The 15,407-nt window shown below is 47.2% G+C and overlaps 1 protein-coding gene across 1 annotated transcript; it reads left to right on the top strand.

Annotated features, from left to right (window-relative positions):
- The first annotated feature begins 1,796 nt into the window (after nucleotides 1–1,796).
- LOC125349333 lies at nucleotides 1,797–15,107 on the top strand. Its single transcript, XM_048343397.1, has 7 exons — nucleotides 1,797–1,894; nucleotides 2,057–2,298; nucleotides 2,460–2,583; nucleotides 5,420–5,610; nucleotides 6,998–7,068; nucleotides 9,028–9,132; nucleotides 14,387–15,107. The coding sequence occupies exons 2-7, from the start codon at nucleotides 2,077–2,079 to the stop codon at nucleotides 14,559–14,561; spliced, it is 888 nt and encodes a 295-aa protein (XP_048199354.1). The 5' UTR covers nucleotides 1,797–1,894; nucleotides 2,057–2,076; the 3' UTR covers nucleotides 14,562–15,107.
- The last annotated feature ends 300 nt before the right edge of the window (nucleotides 15,108–15,407 follow it).

The raw sequence follows: 15,407 nt of genomic DNA, 5'->3' as shown, positions 1-15,407 counted from the left end.
TTTTATTTATTTATTTTTATTTTTTTGGCCAGTCCTGGGCCTTGGACTCAGGGCCTGAGCACTGTCCCTGGCTTCTTCCCGCTCAAGGCTAGCACTCTGCCACTTGAGCCACAGCGCCGCTTCTGGCCGTTTTCTGTATATGTGGTGCTGGGGAATCGAACCTAGGGCCTCGTGTATCCGAGGCAGGCACTCTTGACACTAGGCTATATCCCCAGCCCCCAATGTACTGTTTTGATGGGGAGGGGGGTGTTTTGTTTTGTTTGAGACTGGGTGTTGCTATGTAGCCCATGCTATCCTGGAACTTTCAGTCCTCCTGCTTGTGCCTCCTAACTGCTGGAGTTACAAGCAAGTGCCACTGTGATTGAATATCTTGGCATACAAAAACAAAAAATAGGAGCTGGGAATATGGCCTAGTGGTAGAGTGCTTGTCTTGCATACATGAAGCCCTGGGTTCGATTTCCAGCACTACATATATAGAAGAAGCCAGAAGTGGCGGTGTGGCTCAAGTGGTAGAGTACTAGCCTGGAGCAAAAAGAAGCCAGGAACAGTGCCCAGGCCCTGAGTTGAAAGCACCAGGACTGGAAAACAAAAAAAAGGCTGGCATCTGTGGCTCATCCCTGTAGCTATCTATGCAGGAGGCTGAGACCTGAGAATCGCAGTTCAAAACCAGACCAAGTAAAAAAAGTCTGAGACTCTACTATCTAATCACCAAAAAGCCAGAAGTGGAGCTTTGGTTCAGGTGGTACTGCACTAGTTTTGAGCAGATCAGGGACTGTAAAAAACTCAGGGACAGTGCCCAGGCCCAGAGTTCAAGTACCAGGACTGGCGGACACACACATACTCACACACACACACACAAAACACCACAAATATATGAAGCATGGTTATTAGTATAAGATGATAGTTCTATTCAGTAGCCTCACTGACCTTCAGAGGGTATTTGAACAGTCATTTTATATAAAGGCTTCTATAAGTACCACCAGGCAGAAAGCAGCATGAAGAAAGATTCAGGGGTATCTTGAGTCCTTGCACCCTGACCTGCCCCTGATCTAGGTTGTGTCCACCTGGTGTCCTGACTTCAAGCAGGAGGAAGTTCCTGCCATCTCCTGTGTTGGGGGAGAGCTGGGACTAGAGGGTTGGTGGTTTGGCTGTAGGAAGCAAAAATTCTGGTTGTCTTCCTATGCATCCGGGACTGATGGACAGGACCAAGGAAGCCGTCCGAAGTGTACCCCTCAATGTCTGGGTTTTGATGGTTGGGTTCAGCTGCTGACCATGCAGAAAATGGAGACTTCAAGAAGAGGGCCCAGCCCAGGACGTAGGGGAAGGTGGAGAGAGGACAAGTGTGTGTGTGTGTGTGGGGGGGTATGCTAGAGTGAGCCAGGAGAGGAAAAGTGTCCTAAAGGGTCACGGGGGGGGGGGGGGTGTTAGGTAGGTGCAAAGTGAAGCTCCTGTGGCCATTACCTTGGGGAGGGGGGAAGCCAGACTCAACCCTCCGGGAAGGTTTACAGGCTGGTGAGGTTGGGTGGGCATTGGACTGGAGCCTGAGGGACAGGTGCCTTAGAGAAATTGTGTAAGATTTCGAGCGTGGACACGAGCAGGAGGGAGATTAATAAAGGCCAGAATGACCGGGCACACCAAACCAGGACCGGACGCGGGGCGCCCAGAGCCTAGGAGCAGCGACCGTCCCGTCGTCGAAGCGAGGGCGCATGCCCAGAGCGGAGAGCATTGTCACGTGCGTGGGTTGGGCCCCGCCCCGCCGCCGCCCTATTGCCTGGGACGGGCTAGGGAGGGGGGCGGTCGGTCTTCGGCCTAGGGAACTGCGTCTGCACCGTGGCTGTAAGGGAAGAGAGGGTGCGTTCCAACAGCCTCCACCGGACGGACCCCGCCACCTCGGGTAGCCCCCCCAGCCATAGCCCTTGGTGGTGGGGGGAAGCCTTTTCTCTCCTTCCCTCGGGTGGGAGTGGGCGACCCCACACTCCCGGGCGGTCCCGAGTCCCCGCCCCGAACGCTGGCTCCGCGCCGCTGCCCGGGCACCTGGGGCCCTTTCCACCCGCAGTGCCCCCCCCCTCCCCTCCGATGGAGATCCTGGACGAGTTCGACAACGAGTTCCCGCTGAGTGTGACCTTCTGCCAGCTCATCTCGGAGGAGGACTTCGAGAGGCAGGCGGCGGTGCACACGGAGCGCGCGCTGCGCCGCCTCTTCCGCACGCTCGACCGCAACCCCGCGCTGGCCGAGCGGGTCGTGCGCCGGGGCAAGCAGGTCGAGTGCGAGCAGCGTGGGCTCTTCTCCAGCCTCTGGGTGTGCACCCCACCGGGGAGATGGGGCCCCCCGGGGGCGGGGCTCCGAGGCCGGGGCGGCGCAGAGGGCAGAACTCGCCGCCTGGAAGGCGGGGTGTGGACAGGCCAGCGACTCACCTCTCGGGCCTCTTCTGGCCTTGCGTTCTCCGGATCTTATTGCAGGCTAAGTTCATCCGTACTGTCCAGGGGGATCTGAACCAGTGCAACAGCATGGGAGCCTTGGAGATGCACCAGCGCTTGGAGCAGATGAAGAGGCGTATCCTCCGTGTGCACCTGTACTCCCAGGGTGAGCGTCAACCTTTGCCCACGTGCCCCTGGAAGCAGAGCGCGGAGCAGTTCTCCAGTCCCATTGCCGCTCCAGCCATGCCAGGGGGCTGGGTGGCTGACTCAGGTCCACTTGAGTCAGTAGGTTGGATTTGTGAGCAGGTTTTGTTTTTGTTTGTTGTTTTGCTAGTCCTGGGGCTTGAACTCCAGACCTGGGCACCATCTCTTAGCTCTTTTTGCTTAAGACTGGCACTCTACCACTTGAGCCAAAGCACCACTTCCAGCTTTTTCTGGGTAGTTTATTGGAGATAAGAGTCTCATACACTTCCCTGCCCAGGCTGGCTTCAAACCATGATCCTCAGATCTCAGCCTCCTGAATAGCTAGGATTATAAGCATGAGCCACCTGGGGCATATGGGGTCGAGAGAGAAACACAGCTTCTAGCTAAATTAGCTAGGTAGGAGACCAACTTCCAGTTCTTCCTGTCTGAACAAGTCACGATTACCCTTATAAGCTGGAGAGTCCTTGCAGCTAAGCGCACAGGATGCTTTGGAGTTGTGTGGAGGACTGCAGGCTCTGCCTGGCTTTGTTAGTCCAGCCAACCTGACAGCACCCATTGGTAGGCATGTGTCAGACTTCTAATTGAAAAAATGGTCATATAGTGTGCTTAGGTAGTTTATACCTATAACCTTCACTACTCAGTAAGCTGAGGATTTCTATTCCAAGCCAGCTTAAGCAGAAATATCTGAGAGACTCTCTCTTCAATGAGCCAGCAAACATCTGGGCTGGAACCATTGTGTAAGTGGTAGAGCACCAGCTGTGAGCAAAAAAGCCAAAGCACAGTGATGCCTTTGAGTTCAAGTCCCAGTACCAACACACACACACACACACACACACACGTAATTATACATAAAACTAGAGAGCACAAATCAGGTGATGGTGGCTATTGCCTGCAATCCTAGCTTCAATAGGCTGAGACTTGGAAGACTGAGGTTCAAAGCCAGCTGGGAAACAAAAGATCAGGACTCCAATTAACCACCAAAAAGTTCACCCCAGTACAGGCACACACACACACAAACACACACATACACACACACACTGCAAAGAAAGAACACTCACTGTCAAGCGCTGGTGGTTTATGCCTGTTATCCTAGATGAGCTTTTACTGATATCTAGGCTGGTCTTGAACTTGTGGGATCAAATGATCCTCTCATCTCAGCTTCATATCAGGATTCATTAGGCATGCACATTTATTTTGGGTGTTAAGCTTCTTAGGTTCCTTTTGCACTAACTACTCAGGAGGCTACTACTAACTAACTACTAACTACTCAGGAGGCTGAGACCTGAGGATTGTAGTTTGAAGTCAGCCCAGGCAGGAAAATCCTTGAGGCTCTTATCTCCAGTGAATTACCAAAATGTGTCACTGTGGCTCAAGTGGTAGAATGCTAGCCTTGAGTGAAAAAGCAAAGGAATAGTACCCGAACTCGCTGTTCAAGACCCAGAGTATCAGCAGGCACGCGCATACACACACGTGTTCCCATCAGGACAGTTTGATCACATGAAGATGGCGGATGTAAGTTGAGGCTGTTATGGCCAGATGAGGATCTCTGGATACTACTTTCACATGGGATGATGCCATTTCTTCTCCTTTACCCCTCATATCATCTATTGAAATTGTGTTGTGCTTGGGGAATGTCTGTCCCCTCTGTGTTTCTTCAGCAGTCACTCTAAGGGCTTAACTGGATTCAGGCTAAGTTCTAGTGTTTGTGTTGGGTGAAAGGTGACATTAGAGTTGGGGGTAGGAGACCCAGCATGTGTAGAAGCCTCTACTTTCTATAGTGCTCTATGAGGCTCATCCATGGGTCTGGTTCATCTGATGGTTGTAGTAACAGCCATTGAGGTGGCTTATGGGTTATTTATCTCTGTTTTATAGAATAAAAAATAGAAGCCGGGTATCAGTGGCACAGACCTATAATCCTAGCTACTCAGGAGGCTGAGAGCTGAAGATCACAGTTCAAAGTCAGCATGGGCAGGAAGGTTTGTTAGCCTCTTCTCTCCAATTAACCACCAAAAAGCCAGAAATAGAGGTGTGGCTCAAGCTGGTGGAGTGCTAGGTAGCTCAGTGCCCAGGCCTTGAGTGCAAGTCCCAAGTCTAACACACACAGGAAGCACACACATACATATACACACAGAAAAGAGTCATGAGAGCCGGGTGCTGGTAGCCTTTGTCTCTCTAATCCTAGCTGCTCAGGGGATCTGAGGACCGAAGTTTGAAGCCAGCCCAGGTAGGAAAATCTGTGACTCCTATCTCCAATTAATCACAGAAAAAGCCAGAGTGGCACTGTGGCTTAAATGGTAGAGTGCTAGCTTTTAATGAAAGGAGCCCAGGGACAGCTGCCAGGCCCAGAGTTCAAGCCCTAGGGAAGGAACAGAAAGAAAGAACAGAAAGGAAAGAAAGAAAGAAAGAAAGAAAGAAAGAAAGAAAGAAAGAAAGAAAGAAAAAGAAAAGAAAGAAAGAAAGAAGGAAAAGAAAAGAATGATCCTCAGATCTCAGCCTCCTGAGTAGTTAGGGTTCTAGATGTGAGTCACTAGTGTCTGCTTCTCACTTTTTCTTTGAAGTCACTGTCCAATGTGAGTCCTGACTATGCAGACAGAGCTCCCTCTCTCAGACAGAAGTGCCCTTTCCCATAGGGCTGTGGGCTTGTGAGATAGCACCTGATGGTGCCTGTCTGCAGTGGTTTGAGTTGTTATGAGGTGTTTTCCTTTCTTAGTGTGAAGACCTTGTACCCCATTATTTTTGGCCCCTATTCTACCTGGCGCTGGCCATAGGTTGAGCCCTCACTGAACCTTTTGTTCCAGAAGCCAAGAGGAAGAGAAGAAAGCCTAAACTCAAGAAGCCAGAGCCCATCCTCTTACAGGACCGGTCCACCTCCCCGTGCCTGTCACCTCCATCACTGCCTCCACCTGTCAACACCATGGCCTCTATGGTGGCCTCATCACCCCCTGTCTACACTATGCCTAGGGTCTTTGGTCCTTTCCCTCCTAAGACGGTCAGTGCACTTCCCCCCACTTCAGAGATTTGTGGTAGGGAAGCCTCTGGGCTGTTGTCCTGGGCTTGCAGTCCCGGCGCTCAGATCTCTGCAGATTGTTCTTTGTAGACCAGATTTGGTAGAATTTCAATGGATAAAAATGAGGCTGCTCTGGTTGGAAGGTCATAGTGGGAGTCAAAAGCACAGACTGCTAGGTGCCAGTGGCTCGCACCTGTCATTCTTACCTACCTAGCAGGCTGAGATCTGATGACGATAGTTTGAAGCATGCCTGGGAAGGAAAGTTCATAAGACTCTTATCTCCGATTAACCACACACACACACACACACACACACACACACACACATACACACAAAGAAAAAACAAGATGGAGCTGTGGCTCAAGTGGTAGAATGCTTGGGACTGGGAATATGGCCTAGTGGTAAAGTACTCGCCTTGTATACATGAAGCCCTGGGTTCAATTCCTCAGCACCACATATGGAGAAAAAAGCCGGAAGTGGTGCTGTGGCTCAAATGGTAAAGTGCTAGCCTTGAGCAAAAATAAGCCAGGGACAGTGCTCAGGCCCTGAGTCCATGCCCCAGGACTGGCAACAAAAACAAAACAAAACAAACAAGTGGTAGAGTGCTAGCTTTCAGTACAAAAGTTCAGGGACAGGGGCTGGGAATATGGCCTAGTGGTAAGAATGCTTGCCTCATATACATGAAGCCCTGGGTTAAATTCCCCAGCACCACATATATAGAAAATGGCCAGAAGTGGTGCTGTGGCTCAAGTGACAAAGTGCTAGCCTTGAGCAAAAAGAAGTCAGGGACAGTGCTCAGGCCCTGAGTTCAAGGCCCAGGACTGGCAAAAAAAAAAAAAAGTTAAGGGACAGTGCCCAGACCCAGAGGTCAAGCCCCAGGAACACACACACACGCACGCGCACGCGCGCGCGCGCACACACACACACACACAGCACAGACCTCTGTCTTCTTGGCCTTAGGCCAGCAAGGTGACCCAGGCACACTGGGCAGGCTTCTTAGACTCTCAAAGGACAGGTAGAAAGCCATGGGCCTCTCCCAGGGTTAACCTTGACCTCACTCTTTTCCTCCCCTTCGCTGTTGTCCCCTTGTTGCCTCCTGCCTTCAGCGTAAGCACCTCCAGGTTTCCATTTCTCTATGGCATCTCACTTCAGTTCCCTTTTCCACCTCCTCCAGGCAGCCCTCCATCCTCTATGCTGGGATAGGATCCCAGCCACCATTAGATTCCCTGTAGCCCTAAAATGTCAAGTACAAGGTGGGCATTGATGTTTCTGCTGAATGAATCAAAGTCGTCCGGTACTTAAGTGAGGATTAGTGTTCTGCATGTTGAGGTGTCTATACTTGTCCTGAAATTTCCTTTGTTTCCTGCAGATGGAGAAATTGGACATTTCAAGGTCTGAAGTGAAGTTAACATGGAATGGCCTGTCATCAAACCCAAAGAGGTGGAAGGAATTTACCCTGGGTTTGAGGGAAGTGAAAAAGGAACATTTGTATATGGATAGGATGACAGCAAAAGGGAGAGCAATAGAGGGTTTTTTTTTTTTTTTTAGCTTTATTTTTATGTATTTATTGATTTATTTTTTGCCAGTCCTGGGGCTTAAACTCAGGTCCTGGGCACTATCCCTGAACTTTTGTGCTCAAGGTTAGTGCTCTACCACTTGAGCCACCACTCCACTTCTCTTATTTTTTTTTAACTTAGCATACATTAATTATACAAGAGGGTTTAATTAGATATTTGTACATATGTAAATGTATCTCAACCAACCTCACTCCCTCTATCACATTTATCACATTCCCCCTTCTTAAAAATATTTCAACAGGGTGCACTGTTCTATTTCTATATATGTGAACTACTTCAGCTGTGTTAATCCTCATTCACCCTCTTCATTAGTTCTTGTACTCTCACTGGTTGGTTCTAACCTGAAACAGAGCTGGTTTTACTTCCTGTTATTCATTATTTGTCTTATTAATTCTGTCAAGTGGTTTTACCATGGCATTTCAGACATTTAAATATTATATTTGTTCAGAATAACCTCTGTTGCTTTCTTTTCCCACCTCCCTCCAACCATATCAACAGCTTTCATTGAGATCCCTTATGCTATTTTTCTTTTTCCTTTTTCTTTTTGCCAGTCCTGGGGCTTGAAATCAAGTACTAGGCACTGTCCTTGAGGGTTTTTTTTTTTTGTTGTTGTTGTTGTTTGTTTTTTGGTTGGTCAAGGGGCTTGAACTCTGTACCTGGGTGCTGTCCCTGAGCTGTTCAGCTCAAGTCTAGCACTCTACTACTTGAGCCACAGGCACTACTTCATGCTTTTTCTGAGGAATCAAACTCAAGGCTTCACGCATGCTAAGCAAGCACTCTACCACTAAGCCAGCCCCCTTATGCTATTTTCATAGATAGTTTGCAATGTACTTTGAAGTTATTTACCTACCATCTACAATTGGTATACACTAAAAGAATGATAGGTGACACTGGGCACTGGTGGTTCATGTTATAATCCTAGCTACTCAGGAGGCTAACATCTGAGGATCACAGTTTGATGTCAGCCTGGGAAGTGAAGTCTGTGAGACTTACTTCCAATTAAACCACCAAAAAGCCTGAGGTAGATCTGTGGCTCTAGTGATAGAGTGCTAGCCTTGAGTGAAAAAGATAGTGCCTAGGCCCTGAGTTCAAGCCCAATACAGGCACACACACACACACACAAAAGAATGATAGAACATAGTAAGGTTCTTTTTAAGGGTACAGATGATGTGAGGGGGTAGGATATATGAAGGTAAATATGATCAAAGTACTTCATATATGTGTGTGTGAAAACAACACAGTGAAACCTTTTGAAATGGTTTTCAGAAGGGAGGGAGAGAAGGTAAGGGAGAGTGATAGAGGAATAGGTTGATAGAGTATATCATATACATGTATGGAAATGTTACAATGATATCTTCCCCTTGTACAACTCATGTATGTTAATAAAAAAAAAGCTTTTTTAAAAAAGGAAAACTTGAGGGGGTATCCTGAATCAATCCAGCTCCATTGATGTTTTGTCCCAACTTCATCATTATTATTATTACGTGTGTGTGTGTGTGTGTGTGTGTGTGTGTGTGTGTGTATTGGTACTCAGGACTTTACAGTCTTGCTCTACCTTTTTCCCACAAGGTTGGCATTCTACCACTTGAGCCATGCTTCTACTTAGCCTTTTTGTCAGTTCATTGGAGATAAGAGTTGGAATGCAGATTTGTCTGCTCCAGCAGCTCTGAACCTTGTTTCTCAAATCTCATCCTCCTGCATTGCTAGGGATTATAGGTGTGAAGCACTGGTGCCTCGCTTCTCCCCCAGTGGTTATGCTCGTCATTTCCCAGAGGAGGAGAAGGGCTCAGGGCTGACTGCCTGTCTCTCCCTTGTCTTGCAGCCACATGGTTGATCTGACCCCCTTGGTCCTCAACCCCGGAGGTTTCCATTTCTCATACTTGGCTGGAAACAGTGCACCTAAGCTCCACTGCCCTGGCTTCCCCTGGTAAGCCAGCATCCTACCTCATACTTGGTGCCCCATTGGGTCTGATTGTCTCTTTTGTAAGCCCCAGGCTTTCTGATGGTCTTCTTCCCCTCACTGACATTGTGCCCAAAGTCTGGGAATGGGGGGAGGGGGGACTTGCATTATGATATTTAGTCCACTTATGAGAATGACTAAATATAATCAGGGGTGCCTAGTGTTTGTATTGGAGAGAAGCTACTGAAAAACTAAAGACCCAACAGATAGTGCTATCACCAACTAAAAGGCAGCCTGGGATTGTTACATGTGTATTTAACAAAGCAGGTATCCCTCAATATGGGTTTGATCATTTGCTTTTCCTTTTAGAATGCTAAATATTTTCTAGGGTCATTGAATAATTGTGTATGTGTGCCAGTACTGGAGCTTGAACTCAGGGCCTTTTAGCTCAAGGCTCTACTTTTTGCTGGTTAATTGGAGATAAGAATCTATGAACTTTCCTGCCTAGGTTGCTTGGAGCCTCAATCCTCAGATCTCAGCCTCTTGAGAAGCTAGGATTACAAGCATAGGCCCCTAGCACCTGGCTGAATGCTGTTATTAGTTTTGTGTCAGTCCTAGGGCTTGAACTCAGGGCCTGGGAGCTGTTCCTGAACTTTTTATGCTCAAGGCTACCACTCTACCACTTGAACCACGGTTATACTTCTTGCTTTTTGGTGGTTAAACTGGTGATAAAAGTCTCCTGAGTAAGTAGGATTGTAGGCATGAACCACCAGTACCTGGCTGAATTGTGTGATTTATACTGGCTGCTTTCTTGCAAATCTATCTTTCTTTCTTTCTCTTTCTCTCCCGCTCTCTTTTTTCCTTCCTTTTTTTTCCCGCCAATTCTGGGGCTTGAGCTCAGGGCCTGAGCACTGTCCCTTGCTTCCTTTTTCTCAAGACTATCACTCTACCACTTGAGCCACAGTGCCACTTCTGGCCTTTTCTGTTTATGTGGTGCTGAGGAATTGAACCCACGGCTTCATGCATGCTAGGCAAGCACTCTACCACTAAGCCACATTCCCAGCCCTGTTGCAATTCCTTAAAAATAGATTTTAGGGGACTGGGAATATGGCCTAGTAGCAAGAGTGCTCGCCTTGCATACATGAAGCCCTGGGTTCGATTCCCCAGCACCACATATATAGAAAACGGCCAAAAGTGGCACTGTGGCTCAAGTGGCAGAGTGCTAGCCTTGAGCAAAAAGAACCCAGGGACAGTGCTCAGGCCCTGAGCCCAAGGCCCAGGACTGGCAAAATAAATAAATAAATAAAATAAAATAAAATAAAATTTAGGGTTTCTTTTTAAGGTTTTTTTTCTTAATTTTATATTATTATAAAAGTGGTGTACAGAGGGGTTGCAGTTACATAAATCAGGTAAAGAGTACATTTCTCATGTTCTTTCTGATATGCGGAAGTTAGATCTAAAATGCACTGGGATATGACAAATTATACAGGATTCTAGATACATACAGGGAGACCAAAAGATACGTTTTTTTTTTTTTTTTCTGTTTTTTGTTTTTGCTTTTGTTTTTTTGTCAGTCATGGGGCTTGAACTCTGGGCCTGGGTGTCCCTGAGCTCTTCAGCTCAAGGCTGGTGTTCTATTATTTGAGCCACAGCACCACTTCTGGTTTTCTGGTGGTATATTAGAGGTAAGATCTCATGGACTTTCCTGCCCAGGCTGGCCTTGAACCATGATCCTCAAATCTTAGCCTCCTGAGTAGCTAGGATTACTGGCATGAGCCACCGGTGCCCAGCAAGAGGATACTCTTCTTAGGAGAGAACACAAAGGCACAATGCCTAAGTGCTTTTTCATATTTATGTAAAATAATATACATACTGAAACAAACTCGAAGATATTAAAACCAAAGAATTTTTTTTTTTTTGCCAGTCCTGGGGCTTGAACTCAGGACCTCAGCACTGTCCTTGGCTTCTCTTTTTTTGCTCAAGGCTAATACTCTACCACTTGAGCCACAGTGCCCCAAAGACTTTTTTTTTTTTTTTTTTTGCCATTCCTGGGCCTTGGACTCAGGGCCTGAGCACTGTCCCTGGCTTCTTTCTGCTCAAGGCCACTTGAGCCACAGTGCCACTTCTGGCCATTTTCTATATATGTGGTGCTGGGGTATCGAACTCAGGGCTTCATGTGTACGAGGCAAGCACTCTTGCCACTAGGCCATATTCCCAGCCCTCCAAAGACTTTTTTTTTTTTTTTTTTTTTTTTTTGGCCAGTCCTGGGCTTTGGACTCAGGGCCTGAGCACTGTCCCTGGCTTCTTCCCGCTCAAGGCTAGCACTCTGCCACTTGAGCCACAGCGCCGCTTCTGGCCGTTTTCTGTATATGTGGTGCTGGGGAATCGAACCTAGGGCCTCGTGTATCCGAGGCAGGCACTCTTGCCACTAGGCTATATCCCCAGCCCCAAAGACTTTTTTAGTTATAATGATTCTGCCTTCTTTACCTTATATATCGTGTAGCCACGTGTATATCTCTGGAAGGGTGAAGGGAGGGCACAGAAGTCAAGGGAAAAAGGGCGAAAAAGTGAAGCAGTGGAGTTCACTGAACATGGATGAAGGTGAACTATATAACACATAGGTAGGTGGAGATAGGAGGGAGGGGCCTGGAGAGAATGAGGGAGCAAAAGACACTCTATGAGCTGGGTGCTGGTGTCTCACACCTATAATTCTAGCTACTCGGGAGGCTGAGATCTGAGGATTGAGGTTCAAAGCCAGCCCAGGCAGGAAAGTCCATGAGACTCTTTTTTTTTCCCCCAGTCCTGTGGCTTGGACTCAGGGCCTGAACACTGTCCCTGGCTTCTTTTTGCTCAAGGCTAGCACTCTGCCACTTGAGCCACAGTGCCACTTCTGGCCATTTTCTATATATGTGGTTCTGAGGAATTGAACCCAGGGCTCCATGTATATGAGGCAAGCACTCTTGCCACTAGGCCATATTCCCAGCCCCCATGAGACTCTTATCTCCAATTAACCATCAGAAAACCAGAAATGGCACAGTGTCTCAAAGTGGTAGAGTACTAACCATGAACTGAAGAGCTCAGGGACAGCGCCCAGGCCCAGAGTTCAAGCCCTACAACAGACAAAGAGAAAAACAACCCAGCAGCAACACTGTACGAATAGAAATGTACTCATTACCTGACTCATGTAATTGTAATCCCTCTGTATATCTCCTCTATAATAACAGTAGATTAATTAAAAAGAAAAAGACAAACAGAAAACAATACGTTTCTTTTTGGACAATGTGACCCTTCCATCACTCTCAGTTACATTTTCTTTTTGAGAATAGATTTAGGTTGACATCACTATTGGACAAGAAGTCCAGAGATTTCTAAGTTCCCCTATCCTGCTACACAGGCTCACCGCATGACAGGGGTTTGCCTATGATGAACTTCATTGACACATTAAGACCCAAAGTGTCTCCTCTTTCTCCTGCTCTCTTTCTCTACCCTCTGGTGATATTGGGGTTTGAACTCAGGATTTTCACCTAGGTAGTATTCTACCACTTGACCCACTTTACCAGCTCTAGGCTCACTTTGTGAGTGTGTGTGTGCACACGCGTGTACCAGTCCTGGGGCTTGAACTCAGGGCTTGAGCTCTGTCCCTGAGGTGTGTTTTTTTTTTTTTTTTGTTTTGTTTTTTATCAAGGCTAGTGCTCTATCATTTGAGCCACAACTTTTTGGTGGTTATTTAGAGATAAGAATCACACACTTTCCTACCCAGGCTGGCTTCCTCATATCTCAGTCTCCTGAGTACCTAGGATTACAGGTGTGAGCCACTAGAGCCTAACTTGCTAGGCTCACTTTTTTTGTCAGTTGGGTCCTCGGTGGTGGGGCTTAAACTCTGAGCCTGGGTGCTGTCCCTGAACTCTTCAGTTCAAGGCTACCACTCTGAGCACAGGGCCACTTTCAGGTTTCTGGTGATTAATTGGAGATAAGAGTATCACTGACTTTCCTGCCTGGGCTGGCTTTGAACAATGATCATCAAATCTCAACTTCCTAAATAGCTAGGATTACAGGCCTGAGCCACTGGCACTTGGCTTAGGCTCACTCTTGATCTTGTACATTCTATGTGTTTGGACAAATGCAAATGTTATGTATCCTTCATTATAGTGTCATACACAGTAATTTCATTGCCTTAAAAAAAAATCCTGTGGCTGGGCACCAGTAGTTCACGAGACAAATCCACAAAACTCTTAGTTAGCAAAAAGCCACAGGGTTGGAGCCTCAGGTGGTAACATACCAGCCAATGAGCGAAAGCATCAGGTACCAAGTTTGAGACCTGGTCTGGACCCCCTCCACCCCCCCCCACCCCCCACAAAGCAGTAACAATGTAGGAAAATACTAACCATGATTGAGGGAGAACTCAAGACCTTGAGTTCAAGCCCCCAGTATGAGCACTCACACACACACACACACATACACACACACACACACACATCTGTGCTCTTCCTGTTCCTCCTTCCCTCCCCTGAACTCCTTGCTACCACTGGTCTTTTACATCTCCATTATTTTCCCTTTTCCAGAAGGTTATGTAGTGAACACCACACAGTATGTAGTACTTTTGGATTGGCAGCCTCCAACTAAGTAGTATGCATTTGAGGGTTTTGGTTTTTGTTTTCTCTTTTGGTGTTGCTGAGGATGGAACTTAGGGCTTCCAGCATTTTCTATATCTTTTCATGGCTCGATAGCTTGCTTCTTTTTAGCCCTGAATAAGATTCCAGTGCCTTGATGTACTATACTTTATTCATCTACTAGAAGACACCTTGGCTGCATTTAAACAAGTAAGACTAAAGCTTGGGGCTGGGAATGTGGCTTAGTGGTAGAGTGCTTGCTTAGCATGTGTGAAGCCCTGGGTTCCATTCCTCAGTACCACATAAACAGAAAAAGATGAAAGTGGTGCTGTGGCTCAAGTGGTGGAGTGCTAGCCTTGAGCAAAAGAAGCTTAGGGACAGTGCCTAGGCCCTGAGTTCAAGCCCCAGGACTGGGGGAAAAAAAAGAATAAAGTTTGTTGGTTCCTTGTGGCCTTTAATCCTAGGAGACTGAGATCTGAGGATGGCCATTTGAAGCATGCCTGAGCAAGAGAGTATATGGATTTAGCTCCAGTTAACCACCAAAAAGTTGGAAGTAAATCTGTGGCTCCAAGTGGTAGCCTTGAAAAAAGAGCTCAGGGACAGTGCCCAGGCCCCAAGTTCAAGCCCCATGTCCTCCCTCATGAATATATGCTGTCTTGTCTCCCATGCAGGACCTCGGCCTGTAATGGAAACCCCAATACAGGAGAAACTCCACGCCATGGTGTGAGAGCTTCTATCTTCTCCCCTCCTGTCCTACTCAAATTCCAGCCTGTGTCCAAACCCAAAGACGACTCAGAGAATGACCCTGGCAGTGCAGAGTCCACGCCCCCCAAGAGGAGCCAGTAACCTCTTCCCTGCAGACCACAGCCTGAGGAATTAATAAAGTTCCCATGGAGGTGCCATCCTTGTGCTGGACTCCCCAGGTGTTGTGTGATCCAAAGGCTCCTTCTAGCCATAAGAGGAGCTTGCGGGGGGGGGGGGGGGGGAGGGCACCTGAGTCCCTTAGGCCTGAGCCTGACTGGGTTAGTACTATGTGAACTTCTCTTGCTTACCTATAACATGACAATTCAGTGATGTGCACTTTGAAAGGGTAGGGAGTATTATCCTACTGTTTAGTGCCTTTCAGGCTTATTTGGGCCTTTCTTCACTTAAGTTTCAAGTCTACTATGTTTTTCATATACCTGGATCCAAAACACAAGCCTATTGGGTGGGTAGGTATAGAAACTAAACTGTTTTTTTCCCCTGGAGGAAAGTGAAAAGGCCTGTCATTTTCCAACTTGGAATTTTTGTCCTAAGGAGTTTCAAAATATGTAACTTTTCATTGTTTTCTTGCATGCAGGCCTTAGAATCCAAGAAATATGTTGAAATGTTACTAAATAATTGCTTGGTGATTCCTGGCCATTACCAAATATATTTATTGAGCCATGGTGTATGCCTATTATCTTGTTTGGGACTGGAAAATAAACTAAGTGGTCTAGGTCCCTGTCTCTGCCCTAAAGGGCTTATATCCCATACTTTATGGGCATCAGTGGATAGTACACAGACAAAATCATTACAGATTATAACGGGATAAATTCTATGGAGAAGGGTGGACAGTGTTCTTGATCTTTCCCAATATTTATGTAGAAAACTAGTTTAGAAGTCAGTCATAAGGGCTGGGAATATAGCCTAGTGGCAAGAGTGCTTGCCTCA

The sequence above is a fragment of the Perognathus longimembris genome, chromosome 3, assembly GCF_023159225.1.
Source record: "Perognathus longimembris pacificus isolate PPM17 chromosome 3, ASM2315922v1, whole genome shotgun sequence".
In the NCBI taxonomy this organism is placed as follows: domain Eukaryota; kingdom Metazoa; phylum Chordata; class Mammalia; order Rodentia; family Heteromyidae; genus Perognathus; species Perognathus longimembris.
Note: the sequence above shows the minus strand (reverse complement) of the source record. Positions and strands in the feature narration are given on the sequence as shown.